Source organism: Podarcis vaucheri, assembly GCF_965113315.1.
Source record: "Podarcis vaucheri genome assembly, chromosome: 1".
Classification (NCBI taxonomy): Eukaryota; Metazoa; Chordata; class Lepidosauria; order Squamata; family Lacertidae; genus Podarcis; species Podarcis vaucheri.
Window position 1 is genome coordinate 84,489,891 of NC_138759.1, and position 15,669 is coordinate 84,505,559.

Here is a 15,669-nt window from a genome sequence, read left to right on the forward strand (position 1 = left end):
CTCCCAATAAGCTGGCAAACATTAGGCTTGCCTTACGTCTGCTAAAAACAGGGCCTTTTGTGTGGCAGCATCCAACTTTTGGAATGTGCTCGCCGTGAACATCAGCCAGGCACCTACAGCAGGGTCACTCAGGTGTCTGCTTAAAGTTGATATGCAGATCAACGGCCTCCAGCACACGGAGCACGCAGGTGTGCCTGGAGGTGCAGGGCAGCCCCAGCTTACCTAAGGCAGCCAATGGTGTTGGTGAGCACTGACTCCCACTCTATGTGGCGGGGCTTCGAGTCCTCGCTGGGCTCCCTCTCCCATCCAGAGTGTGGGATGATGACCTCGTCCGTGAGGGCATGTAAGGCATTGTCCACAATGGCCATTTTTATCGAGTCGTGAGAGGACAGGTTCCAGAGTGTTCCTGCGCCAAGAGAAAGCGTTTGCCTGGTCAAGGAGTGCCTGGAAGAGCTCCGATGCCTCCGCCTCCGCCTTCCCTCCCAAAGCCCAGAAATTACCTGTGATGACCTCGGTGAGGTCCATGTCGCGCGCCTTCCTTAGCAGCCGCACCAGAGCAGGGACACCGTCGCAGTTCTTGATGGCGATCTTGTTGTCCTGGTCCCGGCCGTAGGAGATGTTCTTCAGGGCCCCGCACGCCCCGTAGTGCACCTCCTTCTTCGGGTGGTCCAGCAGCTCCACCAGCACCGGGATGCCCTTCATCTTGCGCACCTCCGTCTTCACCTTGTCGTTGCGGTAGCACAGGTGCTGCAGGTAGGCCGCGGCGTTGGACTTCACCGCATCCAGGCGGAAGCCCAGCATGGCGATCACCTCGGGGAGCTCAGGCTGGCGCCAGTTGGGCGGGGGCGGGCCCCCTTTCTGCAGGCTATCCATGCTGGCTAGGCTGCCCCTCTCGTGCTGGGCCAGGGGGGCCCAGTAGTACTGGTCTCTAGCCAAATCATCCACCAACATGTCCTCGTAACTCCTGCAAAGGAGGGAGGAAGAGAAGCAAGTTACTTTCAGGATCCGTCAGTCATCCAAAGCAGCTGAACTGCCACAAACAGGAACCAGGCTGGTCTGCCTATCTACAGAAGAGATCTGCGGGACAAGGATTAAGAAGGGGTTCCACCATCACCAACCACCTGTTTAAATTTCTTGGTAGGATAAGGTAACACAGCCACCCAGTCGTGGCATATCATCCCCACTGCTGCCATGCTAAAAGCTGAAAGTGTGGCTCACAAAGCTGTGCCCAAACAGCCAATCCTCTAGCAAAGCCTTTCTCAACCAGTGGATCCCCAGATGTTGTTGAACTACAACTCCCATCACCCCTAGCTAGCAAGGCCAGAGCTCAGGGATGATGGGAGTTGTAGTCCAACAACATCTGGAGACCCACAGGTTGAGAACCGCTGCCAGGAACAGGTGGTAGCAGAACTTCCTAGTATAACCAAGTAAGAAGGCCCCCTTTCCCTGCATCACCTTGACTTTCCTTTCTTGCTCAAGTTTTCAGATATGTAGGCGACCACAAGCTCTCAGGGTCAAGCACCCGAGTGCCTCTAATTTGTCTTGAAATTAGAAGCAGATAATAACAATGACAGCAGCTTACACCAGTGGCTTAAGCTGGGCCCAGGAAGAAATGGTTTTAGTTCTTAAAGAGGGGTGAGCAAGTTCCCAGGTAGTTTTGTCACTGGGGATTTTTCCAGCACCTTTCGCCTCCTTTAAGATATAGACACTTCTCGTATGTTACTGTAGCCTGGCCACCAGAGGGCAACTTGGCACCATCTGTGTCAAACTGCAGGCATTGCATTTTGTAGGTCATTCAACCTGCTCCTGCCCCAAACACACCCAAGATTCAGAAGAAGACTTCCAGTGCTTTATTCAGCCAGGCCTTCCGCTTTGCAATACTTCCAGTGTGCAGTAATTAAGCCAGGCAGACACTCCCGTTAGATTAGATGGTGAGATTTCAAGGACACCAAATTCTGACATGGCACAACTGAGCTACCACACACCCAAGCTGAACACACTCAAGATCTGCTTAGGAGCAAATGACTGCAAATGCCTCTGGAGGTCTCACATTTCATGCAGGGTGCTGGCTTGACTCCCCAAGATCCCTTCTAAATAGAAAAGCAAGACCTGCACTGCAAACTTGGCTCAGCCATGAGATTCCCAACCTGTCCCAGTCACCCCCTCTTAAGAGACACCCTGTACCCTGGAAAGTGTGACTGAAGCAATAGAAGGTGGGAGGGAGGAGAGAGAGAGAAATGTGGCCAGGTGAAGGTGGGGAAGGGATAAGAGAGTGGTAGAAAAGGTCTCAGGACTGCTTTTAACATCCTCAAGGAAAGCAGAAGTCCCTTTCATCATGGTGCTACAAGGACAAAATGGTTACAGGGGTCTGTAGCATCAGGATACCTTTTTTCACAAACTATTCACATGGCATGAATGGATGCAAGGTCTGCAACATGCAGGAAAACAGATGCTTCCACTGCCTTAAAGGAACAGAATCCTTGGCTCCTCATGGAAATGTAGTCCCTCTAACACTTGGTTTTCCTGTTAATGGATGTATTTGGGGCCTATATAACTCAGTATACAAGCACAGGAGACAGGACAAGATTCGATACCAAGAGCACTTCAACTGTTACAATAATAATTTAAAAAGCTTTCAGGTCCTCACAGCCATGGAAGGAGCTTAAACAGTGTCCAAGAAAGGTTTTTAGGTAAAGATGGAGATGGCCAAGGATCCCCCAACCCTGAAATCAGCCTCACAGATTTAATGTTCTGGGTGGCTCCACATTCCTTTAAAACATTCTTACTGCTGGAAATAGAATTGCACAGGGAGGACCCAGGAAGTCTCACCAGGAACCGATCTCCCACTTTGGGAGCAGAGTTGTGTGGCTGGTTAAGCTGTGCTCCATCTCTCCATTCTGTAAAGCATGCAAAGCTTCCCCGCGCCCCATTTAAAATGCAGCAACCTGGATCAGCGCCCTCAACACCAAGTCCGTGGGTGCTTATCTATATCCATATGCAATGCATAGTTCTAAAAGCAAGTAAGCCCACACTGTTGATACCCAAACCAAACGTGCACAAAGAAAGCAATGTCAAGATTACCCAACTTTACCCCTAAAAAAAAAAATCTATCCTGTACACCCGCACACCAAGATGATGAAGAAGGAGAATATTATTATTATTCATCTGAGACCAAACCCAAGACTTGTTTTTCTTTTGCCAAACTACCCCACTGCTTTGCAACCCGAAAGGAGACAATAAGATGTGCATCTTCGCAGACTCCTTCAGAAATGGGGTCCAGCGGAAACCCCCAGCCCACCCTGCTTTCAGGGTGTAAACACACACAGTGCATCTCCAACACCTGTCATTTGTGCCCACGCAGATGCACTGCCAAGGACGTATACTTAAGGCCTCCTCCACCCACTGTCTGGAGTGGTTTTGCACACATGAATGTTGGGCCTAATGGGAAGAGCTCTTTCCTTTGCAGCTTCCTCGCTGAATCAACTTAGGGGGAGCCCTGCTTAGTAGCAAAGCGTAGACTTCACACTAGTGGTCTGGTCCAGGACTGGGGAGCCTCTCAAGGGACAAGGAATTATATCTGCATAGTGGAGCTGTCATGCTTTACACATATACGGTCTCTCGAGATCAGGCTCTGGCGCCTGTGGTTAAGGGGGGGGAAAGGAAGTGGGTAGCAGCAGCAACATTGGGAGAGATGTTTGTGCAAGACCAATTAGAGTTGGTGATGGACAACACCAGAGTAGCTGGGAAACCAGCCCAAGTCAGAGGAAGGCACTTCTTCATAACCTCAGCATACTGCCTGATACCCATATCCAAGCCTTGGCCAGGAGTGGGATCCTGACAGAGTTTTCCCAAAGCTGGAATGGAGGAAGCAAGTGGTCCCATGGGGTGAAAGAGGCAACCGAGGAGTGTGTGGCTCCAAGGAATGTCACCTTAAATCATGGGGAGGGCAGAAAGCATAGCCTTCATTTTCATCTTCAAATATTCAAGCAGACATTCCGGGGGGTGGAACTGCTTGTATGATCAAATTTCCATGTTTTTAAGACACAGGTGGGAAACCTGCAAAACGCATGCAGCACTTCCCACCCAAAAAAGTGGAGAGAGAAAGAGACAATAGGAAGAGAGGGAGAGAGAGAGAAAGAAAGCATTCTCTCCGCTGCTAGTATTCAGCTCCTAACTACTTTCCCACCGAATAAATGTGTTCCTCTGCTCTGAAAATGTTGCTCTGCCCAGCTAATAAGAAGCCAATTCCCTAGTCATGGTTTGCTCTGATTCAAAGTTAAATGCCTGAATGAGAGTGGACAGGTTTCAAGATTCACCTGCTCTTTAAGCAGAGATGGCAATAATCCAGAAAGCAACTAGGTTTTAGTCAGCGAACACTGCAGCTTTGGAAAGGCAGAACCCCTACTTTCATTGGTTTTAAACAGATTGGTTGCTGAAAAATTTATTTTCCTCCACATTGTTTTAAAGTGATTTGTGATTCAACACTGTTGCTTGGGTTTTATTTTGTTGTTTCTATTATTATGTGTGCTTTAAAAAAAATCCTGTAAGCTGCCTCAGAGAACTCTGATTATTGGGTGGCCTATAAATTGCAAACACAAATTAGGGGGGACAACCCATCCCTTATCAGGCAACATGATTTCAGATTCCATATCCATATCTGTAGCAAACATATTCTTGTCAAGCTGGCTTGTGGTTAAATGTTCTTGCTGCATCTCATGTCACATTTTTAAAAAACACCAAGACCATAGTTGAAGTCACATTTGCAGGGCATGATGCACATATTGTGAAACTTATGTTCAAGCAAGACAAATTTGAGTTAGCCCACTTATTTAGCTGTAATGAGAGCTGAAAGGGTGACTTCTGACTCCTTAATGCAGGCATAGGCAAACTCGGCCCTCCAGATGTTTTTGGGACTACAACTCCCATCATCCCTGACCACTGGTCCTGTTAGCTAGGGATGATGGGAGTTGTAGTCCCAAAACATCTGGAGGGCTACCGAGTTTGCCTATGCCTGCCTTAATGCCTCACTTCCATTTTTTCAGCATTTTAAAGCCTGTATTCTATGAGGAAGCTGCTGTTTTTTATTTTTGTTTAAAAGTGCATTAAGCTTTTGCTTTCATAGATTCTCACAAGCGATTCCTCAGGAGCTGCATGATGCCCAGTTCCAAAGTACTGATTCAGACGGGTGGTTTTCAGCGTATATTTTGTAGGAAACCCATCAAGGAAATTTGCTATGGCAAGCAATGAAGCTTCCATCTAAGGCGGGGCCTCCCATTACCTCCCTTTCTTGTATGGCCATTGTTGCATGGGGTTCATTCAACAGTGAACATTCAGAACAATAGCACAGCCTGAAAGGCCTGGCCAGTGGCCTACATAAACAGAGAAGGCACCCTAATATCCACTGAAACACAAAAGGACAGGCAAATACCAGCTCCTTATCAGACACGTCAGTGTGGAAATAAGTCCCTGAAGGAAGGAAGTTTGAAGACCACTGTGCACCAGACTGCAAGTGTCCAAGCTGCCTTCTGGAGGCAAAGCGCCGTTGACTTGGCAGTTGCTTTCCAGCTTGAAAACGTGTTCATACAAGACAGTCGCATAGCTCTGGGTTATTTTTGAAACCACAAATACTGTTCCCTACATGCCCTAATCTCTTAGATCACAGAGCATACAAGAGACACTCGTCCAAGCTTTAACCCCTCCCTTCTCACTGCAAGGGATTCAAACTGGGGCTCTTCAAAAGGCAACACTTGGGCCTAGCAGCTGTTCTGGGAAACTTCATCAAAACCGTCATATCGTCTCAAAGCAGCAAACCAACCCGTACAGACTTTCCGTGTGAAAATACGAGAGCACAGGGTGGGGGGGTGGGGGAATCAATCCTCTACAGTGGCTTACTGTCAGACCACATCACCTCCTGGTGTTTTTCGTGCATGCCTCAGAAGTTTAGCAGAATGCTTGCAAGTGGGTCTCCTGACCTTCATGGCAGATTACTGAGCTAGAGGACACTGAACATACTAAAAGGCTGTTGAGGCCTTTCTTCACAAGGGCAAGCTGCCAAGTCACAATGGTTTTTTTAAAAAAAGTAGTAAAGTTCAGTTCCTTACTCAGAACAAGTAAAGATGTTATCTGGCTAGTTACCATCATAGGAAAGAGAATGGACAACAGACACGCACACACAGCTCAACACAGGAGGTGGCAGCACAAGGAGAGAGCTCAGTTGGTAAAGCATGAGACACTTACCGTATTTTTCGCCCTATAGGACACACTTTTCCCCCTCCAAAAATGAAGGGGAAATGTGTGTGCGTCCTGTGGGGCGAATGAAGGCTTTCGCTGAAGCCTGGAGAGCGAGGGGAGTCGGTGCGCACCAACCCCTCTCGCTCTCCAGGCTTCAGGAAGCTGTCCGCTAGCCGTGGGAGACCCAGCTCTCAAAGTCACGCGGCTCTCCCACGGCTAGCGGAGAGCTTGCCGGCACCCAGAAGCTTGGGGCGAGCTGAGCTCAGCACGCCCCAAGCTTCGGGCTTCGCGCAGCGCTCCGCTAGCCGTGGGGCGCTTCCCCTGCCCCAGGCCCGCACCTGGGGGGGGAATAATTTTCTTTTTCTTTATTCCCCCCCCAAAAAAAACCTAGGTGCATCCTATGGGGCGAAAAATACAGTAATCTCAGGGTTGTGGGTTTGAGTCCCATGTTGGGCAAAAGATTCCTGCATTGCAGGGGGTTGGACTAGATGACGGGGTATAAATAATAAATTTTATTATTATTACTACTATTATTATTATTATTATTATTATTACTACTACTACTACCACCACTACTACTACCCTCGTAACCACTTTCAACTCTACAATTCCATGGATTCCACAGAGCCAGTGTAGCAGAGTGGTTAAAGTACTGGACTAGAACCTAGGAGACCAGGGTTCAAATCCACAATCAGTGTTGAAGCTCAATGAACATACCTTTGCTCAGGCACTCTCTCAGACTAACCTACCTCACATGGTTGTCATGAGGATAAAGATGTGGAAAGGGGGAAAAAACCATGTATATATACCACCTTGAGCTTCTCGAAGGAAAGGTGGAAAAAATAATAAATATAAATAATAAATAGTTTATTCAACCTTTATTTGCTTGCACAAAGCACAGCAATTTCAGAACTGGCAGTCAAACTCCACGCTTGGAAATTCTACTGGAGCAGCTTTTATGCATCAATGTTAACTGTGCAGGTCACAGGTCAGAACAATACAGCACAGGAAGGAGCCGCTTTTCTATAATCATGTGAGCAAGTCACTTAATTGTTCACTCCTCTGGCTAAACTTAAGATGCCACATGCATTAGCAGCAAAAAAAGCCTGAGGTTATGGGCATTTTAAGCAGTCCTGAGTTTTCAGGCATTATTTTTGTTATTGTTAAATTTGTATCCCGCCTTTCCACCAAATCATGCTCAAAACAGCATCAAAACATCCCTTTATTGCTCCTGACGAACTCATGAAACAGAAACATTTCCACGGAAAAACAAAACACTGCACCATCACCACCTGTCCAGCAAGAGCAGTCCAAACTGGGATGGGGTAGGACTGCAGCTACTCTGAAGTAATTTGAGAATCCTCAGGAGATCCTGAACACAGATCTCCTATGCGTTCTTGGAGATCTTGTTTATCTGTTGAGAAGCCAAAACTGGATGAAGTTGTCCACTAGGCCCAAGCAGCAGGTTTTGCAGAATTTCAGCCTCCCCTAACCCACCCTGCCCTGATGCGTCCTGGGCAATACATCCATTGTTAACATTCGTGAAGTCAGTCGGGCAAGAGAAGCGATCACTCTGCTCCATCAAAAACCTGCAGAGTTTAGAAGCTGTGCAGATCAGGCAGAAGACACCACTTCTCCCCTTCTAGGCCTCAGTTCTGCAGCCAAAAGCTACCACAACCGATTAATGACAAAGTCACCTACTTCAGGGGTTAGTCAAGGTGGTCAAAATTCTTCCTCTCTGACAGCAATGTCAACCAGCAAAGGAGTATTAGACAAGAAAGTCATTTTACATACCTTTAATCCATGTACTTTAATCTGCAGAATACTGTATACAGTGGAAGGGGGTGAACAGAACTGAAATTGTGCTGAGGATGAATACTCTGGGTCAACACTGAGCGAAGGACAGGCAGAGACAGAAACTGACAAGAAGCAGCAGAAGACAGGTAGGAGACCACAGAAGAGGAATGGAAACTATGCCGTGGAGTTTGCGACTATTCAGCTCCATTTTGCCAAAAGCCTGAACTTTTAACAACCCTCTTTCTATCTGAATAGCTAAGATAAATTATCAACCCTGTGTCTCCACAACAAATCAGGGTATTTAAGTCTGGGTGGTTGGGATGTGGAGGTTTTTCAATGGAAGCTGATATTCGCAAGATCATACTACACCAAAGCAAGGGGACAGGCCTTTACTGTGGGATCAGTGCTTCTCACACACAGAAGTTTTTCGCCGCATCCACATAATGCCGGTGTCATCAGCCTACTATAATCTGAATCTCCACCCCATTTACCCTTTCTGGGGGATTTACCCTTTCTGGGTGAAATCAATTTTTAAAAAAATGTTGCCATTGACCTATTTGTAGCCTTAAGCCACCATCTGAAAACACCCATTTGACTGTAAACCTATGCCACCATTAGGCAAACAAGAAAAGAGAAGGTTAAGTCTGGGGTCCCCCATGCAGCACTTGCAGACATCAGAACACACAACTCTTGGTGCCCATCTGGCAACTGCAACCACTACCTACTTTGTTGTTGTTCCTATTTTTTTACATTTCGGCAGCAGCAGCTGCACCGGCTGGAAAGAGAACTGCCGGCCGCCAGCTGCCCCACCTCTCCCTTTCCATTTCCCAGAACACCTTTGGGTCCCATGTAAGCCCAGAGGCATTCTTCACTGGAAAGGAAGAAAGATGATGCAGCAGCCTTCTTTTGAAACTTCTCAGGGGAAAAAAGCCACTGCCTGCTAAACCTCTGAGATTGGAGAGTGGGCGGCAGATTCCTTTTTTTAGGTTGATACAAGAGGAAGCAAGCATGAATGTGTCAACTTTTTAAAAATCCGTTTGAGGGTATTTTGCCTGTTCTTTGAGTGTGTCTCCGAGGGGGGGTGTATGTGCATGTGTTTTGGGGGGCATGTTGCCCATTTTACATGTTTCTACCCCACCCATCTGGCTGGGTTTCCCCAGCCGCTCTGGACAGCTCCCAACAGAATATCAAAACATAAGAAAACATCAAACATTAAAAACTTCCCTAAACAGGGCTGCCTTCAGATGTCTTCTAAAAGTCAGATAGTTGTTTATTTCTTGGACATCTGATGGGAGGGCGTTCCACAGGGCGGGCGCCACAACCGAAAAGGCCCTCTGTCTGGTTCCCTGTAACCTCACTTCTCGCAGTGAGGGAACCACCAGAAGGCCCTCAGAGCTGGACCTCAGTGTCCGGGGTGAACAATGTGAGTGGAGACGCTCCTTCAGGTATACTGGGTATTTTGTGGTGACCATGACAGTTTTAGATTTCCAAATATGGCCCCAGGCCACACACAAAAAACCTGGTAAACCCTAGGTTTATCTATTTATTTAGTAAGATTTATACACCATGCAAGTATTTGAATCTTGATACAGAGCCCTGAAGCCCCTGGCTCTACACCTGTGAACCAATCACTGCTACCTGTATGCGCAACAGAAAAATGCTGTTCATACAGTCAGGGTCTTCTTGGCAATGGAAAGCATGAACCCACAGCTGTGCAACTGCAAGGCTCATTTTCATGCTGCAGTGACAACAGGATTCACTGTCACAACGGGAAGGAATGAAGAGTACCTCATAATACCGGCATCAGAGATGCCATCTTATTATAGTTAGGCCTTATCTAGCACCTTAGTGAGACTCCTCATACACACACTCAAGAATTCTTCACAAGAGTCCTGCAGAGCTAGCTTAGTATCATCCCCACATTGAAGGTGGAGGATACTGCAGAGGAGGACTAATGGAGTGGCTTGCTTATGATACGGCAAGAGGTAACATGTGAATGGGGACTTTTCACCCAGGAAATAGCCATCACGCTGAGCTCTCAATATACTTCCTCTTGAGGCAAAAAAGACCACAAGCGCCACAAGCTCCTTACAATTATCACCACACATTCAGCGGCACATTTTTGGAAGGTTTACTGAAAAGAACATTTTCAGCCTTTTCCCTTTTAACTGAAGGGACAAAAGCAGATGAGCAGAGTCCTCTAGAAAAATTCTGCTCATCCCTGAATCCCAAGGCCAAGTCTGTACAACTCTAAATCTCGCTTTAGAGACTGCATTGTCACTCGGAATGACAGCAGTGTCTCAAAGAGCTATGGTAAAAGCATGTCTTCACCATGTTTCTCAAGAATGGGCGCATGTCCACCCCTCCAGCGCCACTTTAACAGATTCTATATCATGGCAGAATCATTGCCACCATCTGCCCTAGAATGCCAAGCAGAATGCTCCTACCTGAGTCTCTGGCGGGGGTCGGAGGGAGTCCCAGTCCGCCTGGCAGTACCATAGTCTGGCATGGTGCCGTAATCGAGGTCATCGTATCCCGTGCTGCGCTGGTCGTCCTCCAACCCGTAAGGCTCTGGGTGGAAGCGGTTCAAGTCCATGTTGCTTCCCCCTACCCGCACCTGCGGCTGAGGCCCATAGACATCCTGCCGACTGGGGGCCCGGTAGCCGTCCATGGAGGGGCGGTAGCGCTCGTCAATGCGCGTCACGCGGGACAGGCTGCCGTAGTTGTGCTCGCTGCCGTGGTAGCTGTCCTCGTACGGCCGGCCGTAGCCGTCTGGGTAGTGGTAGTTTCGCGGGAGGGTAGCTGTGCCCGGCTGGCTCATGTAGGCCCCAGGGCCGCCGTTGGTGTTTTTCCTGAAGTTCCTATCCATGGTCTGGATGTAGTTGTTGGGGACTGGAGAGCCATCCACAGGCAGCCCATCAGGGCCAACAGGAACTTGCTGCACTGTGCGCGTGGTCATGGTCTTCACAACCTTCTTCACCTACACAACAGTAACGGGAGCTGTTAGGCATCTGCCAGTGCCTTTGACCCCAAAGTAGTCAGTGCCAAGCTGGAGTCACTGATTTCTTTGTGGTATTTCCCCATTACTTCCACATGGTCTTGCTCTTTTTACCCTCCGTGGCTCTTGTTCTGGGCCTTCTTTCTAGGCGGCGGGGTAGCTAATGTGGCACCCTCCAGATGCTGGACTACAACTCCCATCATCCTTTGCCATTAGCCATGATGTAAGCGGGAAGCTCAACACCACATGGTGGTACACCTTTCATAGACCTTTGCAGGTGCTTGCAAAACTTGTGCACTGCAGGCAAGTTAAGTCCAACCCTAAATGTTTTCTTGCTGAGAGAACTGGCAGAGCTGCAGTTCTCAGAATCCTGCTTCTGGGACACTTTGGTTAAGCACAATGCAATATTGCCCATTGGTTAAGCCTGGCTAAGCTATTAGGAGCTGGTGGCAGAATCACATGCTCCCTCCTTCCTGCCCAGCTTATATCCTGCTCCTCTGTTAAAATGGTTACCTTGGTGAGTTCTGTCTGCTGTCTACATCACCACCAATAAACATGAATGGCAGTTAGGCTAGACAGGTTGAATTCATGCTCCCAGAAATGAGGGAGGGGAGCGAGTGCAATCCTGCAGGCCTCCCTCTACTGGGGAATTAAGTTGCCTTCACTGTGCCTGCATAGACTTTTGGGGATAACAAACGAAGCAGCGAAAACTACTTTAGATCACTGCATAGAGGCAGCTGCCACTAATGGAAATTTAAAACACCGCTTGTTTGGGTGTTCTAAGCCCCAGCGGTTCTTTGCTGTCGAGTGCAGCGGTTCTTTGCTGGGTACACACAAGCCTAATCTCTTCCCAACCCAGCTACTAAATAGGGGGCACATTTCACAATATCAGAACCTGCAATTCTTCTCAAGCCTCTCACCGTGGTCTCTGTACGGCGAGTTTTCCCATCATCAGAGGTCTCCACCGAAATAACTGACATGGCACCCTCGGGATCCTCCTCCATAGTGTAAGTCTCTTCCATAATCTGTCCTGGGTCTTGCATCCTGGGAATGGTGCTGTATATGAGGTGACTGTGGTCCTAAGGAGACGGAGATACAGATCAGCAGCAGCCCAATTCTGCACACTTCCCATAAGCCAGGCACAACCTGCCAAGTTCCCTTTAATACCCAGTCTCTCTCTCAGGAAGCGCATACACAAGAAGGGGTTTTTTTCTCTTTAGACATTGCTATTTAAGGCTTTTGAACCCAAGTTCCAGTTCAAACCACAGTAAATTCATGCAACAAAATAGGACGTCAACCACTGAGTGGCTTTCCATTCAACGCAAGAGTAGGAGAGAAAGTGACTCAGACTTCCTCTCCATGTGCATAACAGTTTCTCAACATTTTATGGAAGAAAAACGTAGGCCCATCCCACCCACCACAGGCTACAGATTGGAGAACCTCAAAGAATCCAGCCCAAATTTTCACATCAGGTTAGATCCCCTTGAAAAAAGCAACAACACCTTCAGCAAATTAGTGCCACCTGCCAGAAAGAAGTTTTCAGTTCCGTTCTTTACCTGTGGTCCGTTGAGTTTCAGTTCAGAGAATTTCTGTCTCTCCAGGTCAGCATTGCCCAAGAAACGGCCGTTCTGTAAAAGAAAGTAGTGGTGCATTTGTATCCAGAATCAGGGAAAATAAGGGGGCAGAGGAGTGGAAGTCACCTGTGGCAATTGAGCAAGTTCAGCCATGGTGAATTTACGGCTCACCATGAAGTGAAAAAGCTAGAAGGCTAGCCTGGCGCAATTAGCAAGTAACACAATACATATAGGTTGCACAGTGTTAGGTAGCTCCTTAAGAGGTTTACGCTTCCTCACAGGTGGAGAGAGAAACGGACAAGTTCTCCTGTCCATCTATGAAACCCTATGCAGGGAGAGAATGCAGCATCCCAGAGAGAACTCAAAAAGACTGCATGCTGCCCCAACCCAAAAGGCACCAAGAGCTCTTAACTAAGGGAGCTAACTAAAGCACATGGAAGATCACCTTGGGAAAACAGTTCAGAGACTGGGAAAAGCAGCCCATGGCCACAACAGCTCAGAAGTCTCAAGTCCCATCTCCATCCTACAAAAAGAACGAGGGTGACCCATCTCAGCAGACCTCTCCCCTCCAGAGTGAAAAGGAATTAAATGAAGGCTCTTCCAAGTAGAGCACTCAAGTTCAACACCACCTTGCAGACCCCTGCAGCTCTGCTCTTGTGCGCATCCCAGTTTCCATCCTTGTTGGGGCAGAACTTCTGGACTAAACAGGACTCAAAATAGCAACCGCAAGCTTAGTAAGTATCCTTTGCCGCTGTCTACTTCCTCAACCCTACCCCGTACAAAACGCAAATAGCAGTAATCGAACAGAAAGGGAAAGGCAAGATGAGCTTGGCTTAAAAGCCTCAAAAAAAGTCATCTGGGGGTTTTCTCCACATCTACCCGAGACATTTCCTTCATGCTACTTCATCCTGGCATGTCTAAATTTGAGGGCATTTGAGGGTTGCCATTATGAGTAAGGAGAGGTTCGTTTTACTGTCTGGCTTTCAGCAGTCAGTAATTCTTTGGGTTATTGTTCCTTTCGTCCACCTCATCTGTTAAGAGATCTCTTTTTGCCATATACATGACCAGCAGCTAGGGCAAGGAAGTTTTGATTGTTCTACAGCAGCTTAAATGAAGAACTCTGGCTTATTATTTTTTACACTAAGATCACCATATCCAGGATGTTCTCTAGAAAGCAATACAGCAGCTAACTCCACTCCTCTGCTGGGCATCCCGTTACACAGATACGAACTCTGAATCATCAGTACTCAATACAAGCACACACTCGGCCACTTCAAGCCTAACTCTAAGCCAAACCATGGTTAACCATGAGGGAATGAGTTTGGGGGTACTCTGGGCAAAAATCACCGCTGGTTTGCTCCTGTCCTGCTGCTGTTACCCAAAGTTAAGCCATGGTTTGGTCTAGCATTACATCCAAACCACAAATTGTAGCCAAGGTTTGTTTATGACTTACCACGCATGGCTCATCTGGAGTGAGGCAAATCATGAGCCTGGTCTTGAAGGTCACAATAAGCCAAACCATTAGTACTGTGGCGGCGGCAGCAGGACTAGAAGAGATGTGAAGTGGCCGCACGTTTTGCTCCGAGTTCCTGCAGGCTCACTCATCCACACTTCAATGTGTTTGGGCTTAGTGTTATAGGTGAGCCAGACTTCTAAGTATGGTATGATATACTACTGGTCTTCAGGAGTTAAAATGGGAATAGGAAGGAGAGAATCAGAGTCGAAAGGGACCCCGGGGCTTAACTAGTCCAACCCTCTACAATGGAGGAATTACAGCCAAAGAATCCCTGACAGATGGCCAGCCAACCTCTGCTTAGAAGCCTCCAATGAAGGAGAGTCCACCATTTTCCAAGAGGTGGACTCCTATGAAGGAGGGTCTGTTTCCCAAGAAGAAGCACTTCAGTTTCTACTTCAACGTGGATGGTGGTCTTTATTTCATATGACACTAGGCTCCGTGAAAGCAAAATCTAGCCACTCACTCAACACTGGTTGCTCAACCTCTCCATGACACCACTTCCTAAACAGAGCTGTTGTCTGGGGTGAGCCACTGAACAGGCACTGGCCTGTAGACACAGCTATGCAAAGTGCAGAATGTCATAGCCCTTGGGCCAAGTTGCCCCGCAAACCATCCCCGACAGAAGCCACACTACCAAGGCGACACTCCAGCAGGCACCACTTGAGTCCAGAAGCCGACAAGCATCCCGCTTGCCCACCTCACCTGAGGTGATTTTACCTGGTGCCGGCGGGTGAGGGTGCCGTTGGCCATGGTCTGGCTGGCATCCTGCGGGGAGACGCGGACGCGCTCCAGCTGTGCAGAGACATGGCGCCGCTCCTCCTCCAGTGCCCGCGTCAGCTTCTCAAACTGCGCCTCCTGCTCTTTGACGGAGGCAAGTATACTGGCAGTCGACTCCACTTCCGAGTCATCCATGGTTGTGAAGGCCCCGCACGGGGGGAGGGCGGGTGCAAGGCAGGGAGATGCCACGGGGTTGGAGGGAACGGACGTCACACAGAAAAGGGGGCTGGAGGGGAGAAGGGAGCCCCTCACTTCACACACAAGAGTTGGGGAGAAAGTAAGAAGAGAAAGATTTAGGTCACAGAAGAGAGAATTTGTTGCGTTGTTTAAAAAAAATCAAACTTGGGAAAAGGCCCGAGTTTTGCTTCATTTTCCCCTCCCACAAATCAACAGAGCAGGGGAAGGAGACGACAAATTTTCTCCCTCCTAGCCTCCCCAAGCCAAACAAGTGCAAAAGGAAATTCGATTCACAAGGGTGCTCTTTCAGGAGAGAAGTGGCCATGGCAAATTATGTTTCGTGGCTTCTTTTCTGCAGGCTCTTCTCAAAAGTGCAGGCCAGATTCTGGGAAGGACAGGCCCAGGTTTCTGGCACCCATAGAAGTTTGAGGGACAGTTTTAATGGGAATACTCAGGATTTTAACCTGTGGCCCTATTGGGGGTGGCTACGATTTCCCCTCTAGGCTGACTATGGCCTTTTCTACACTTCCCCTGCAGTTTAGCTCACTTGCTCCCAACAAATCCCTCACGTTATGTGGACGGTGTACCCTTCTAACGTG

At 48.2% G+C, this 15,669-nt stretch overlaps 1 protein-coding gene and 1 long non-coding RNA gene across 12 annotated transcripts in view; one reads left to right on the plus strand and one right to left on the minus strand.

Annotated features, from left to right (window-relative positions):
- Positions 1-15,669, minus strand: part of CTNND1 (catenin delta 1) — a 56,841-nt gene that overhangs the window by 12,395 nt on the left and 28,777 nt on the right. For 7 of the 10 annotated variants that reach the window (XM_082211299.1, XM_082211303.1, XM_082211300.1 and 4 more), the window contains 6 exons: positions 14,834-15,144; positions 12,583-12,654; positions 11,947-12,105; positions 10,476-11,008; positions 501-964; positions 223-406 (listed from right to left, as the gene is read on the minus strand). In XM_082211299.1, coding sequence (XP_082067425.1) covers positions 223-406; positions 501-964; positions 10,476-11,008; positions 11,947-12,105; positions 12,583-12,654; positions 14,834-15,028 — 1,607 coding nt within the window. In that variant the 5' untranslated portion in view covers positions 15,029-15,144. The remainder of the gene's footprint in view (positions 1-222; positions 407-500; positions 965-10,475; positions 11,009-11,946; positions 12,106-12,582; positions 12,655-14,833; positions 15,145-15,669) is intronic. The other 3 variants (XM_082211304.1, XM_082211297.1, XM_082211305.1) reach the window with 1 other exon arrangement.
- LOC309526828 lies at positions 978-13,228 on the plus strand. Of its 2 annotated transcripts, none has more exons than XR_014216965.1 (3): positions 978-6,217; positions 8,053-8,174; positions 12,882-13,228. It is a non-coding gene; the product is annotated as an uncharacterized lncRNA (long non-coding RNA). The 2 variants fall into 2 exon arrangements; XR_014216966.1 differs by having other exon boundaries at positions 978-1,635.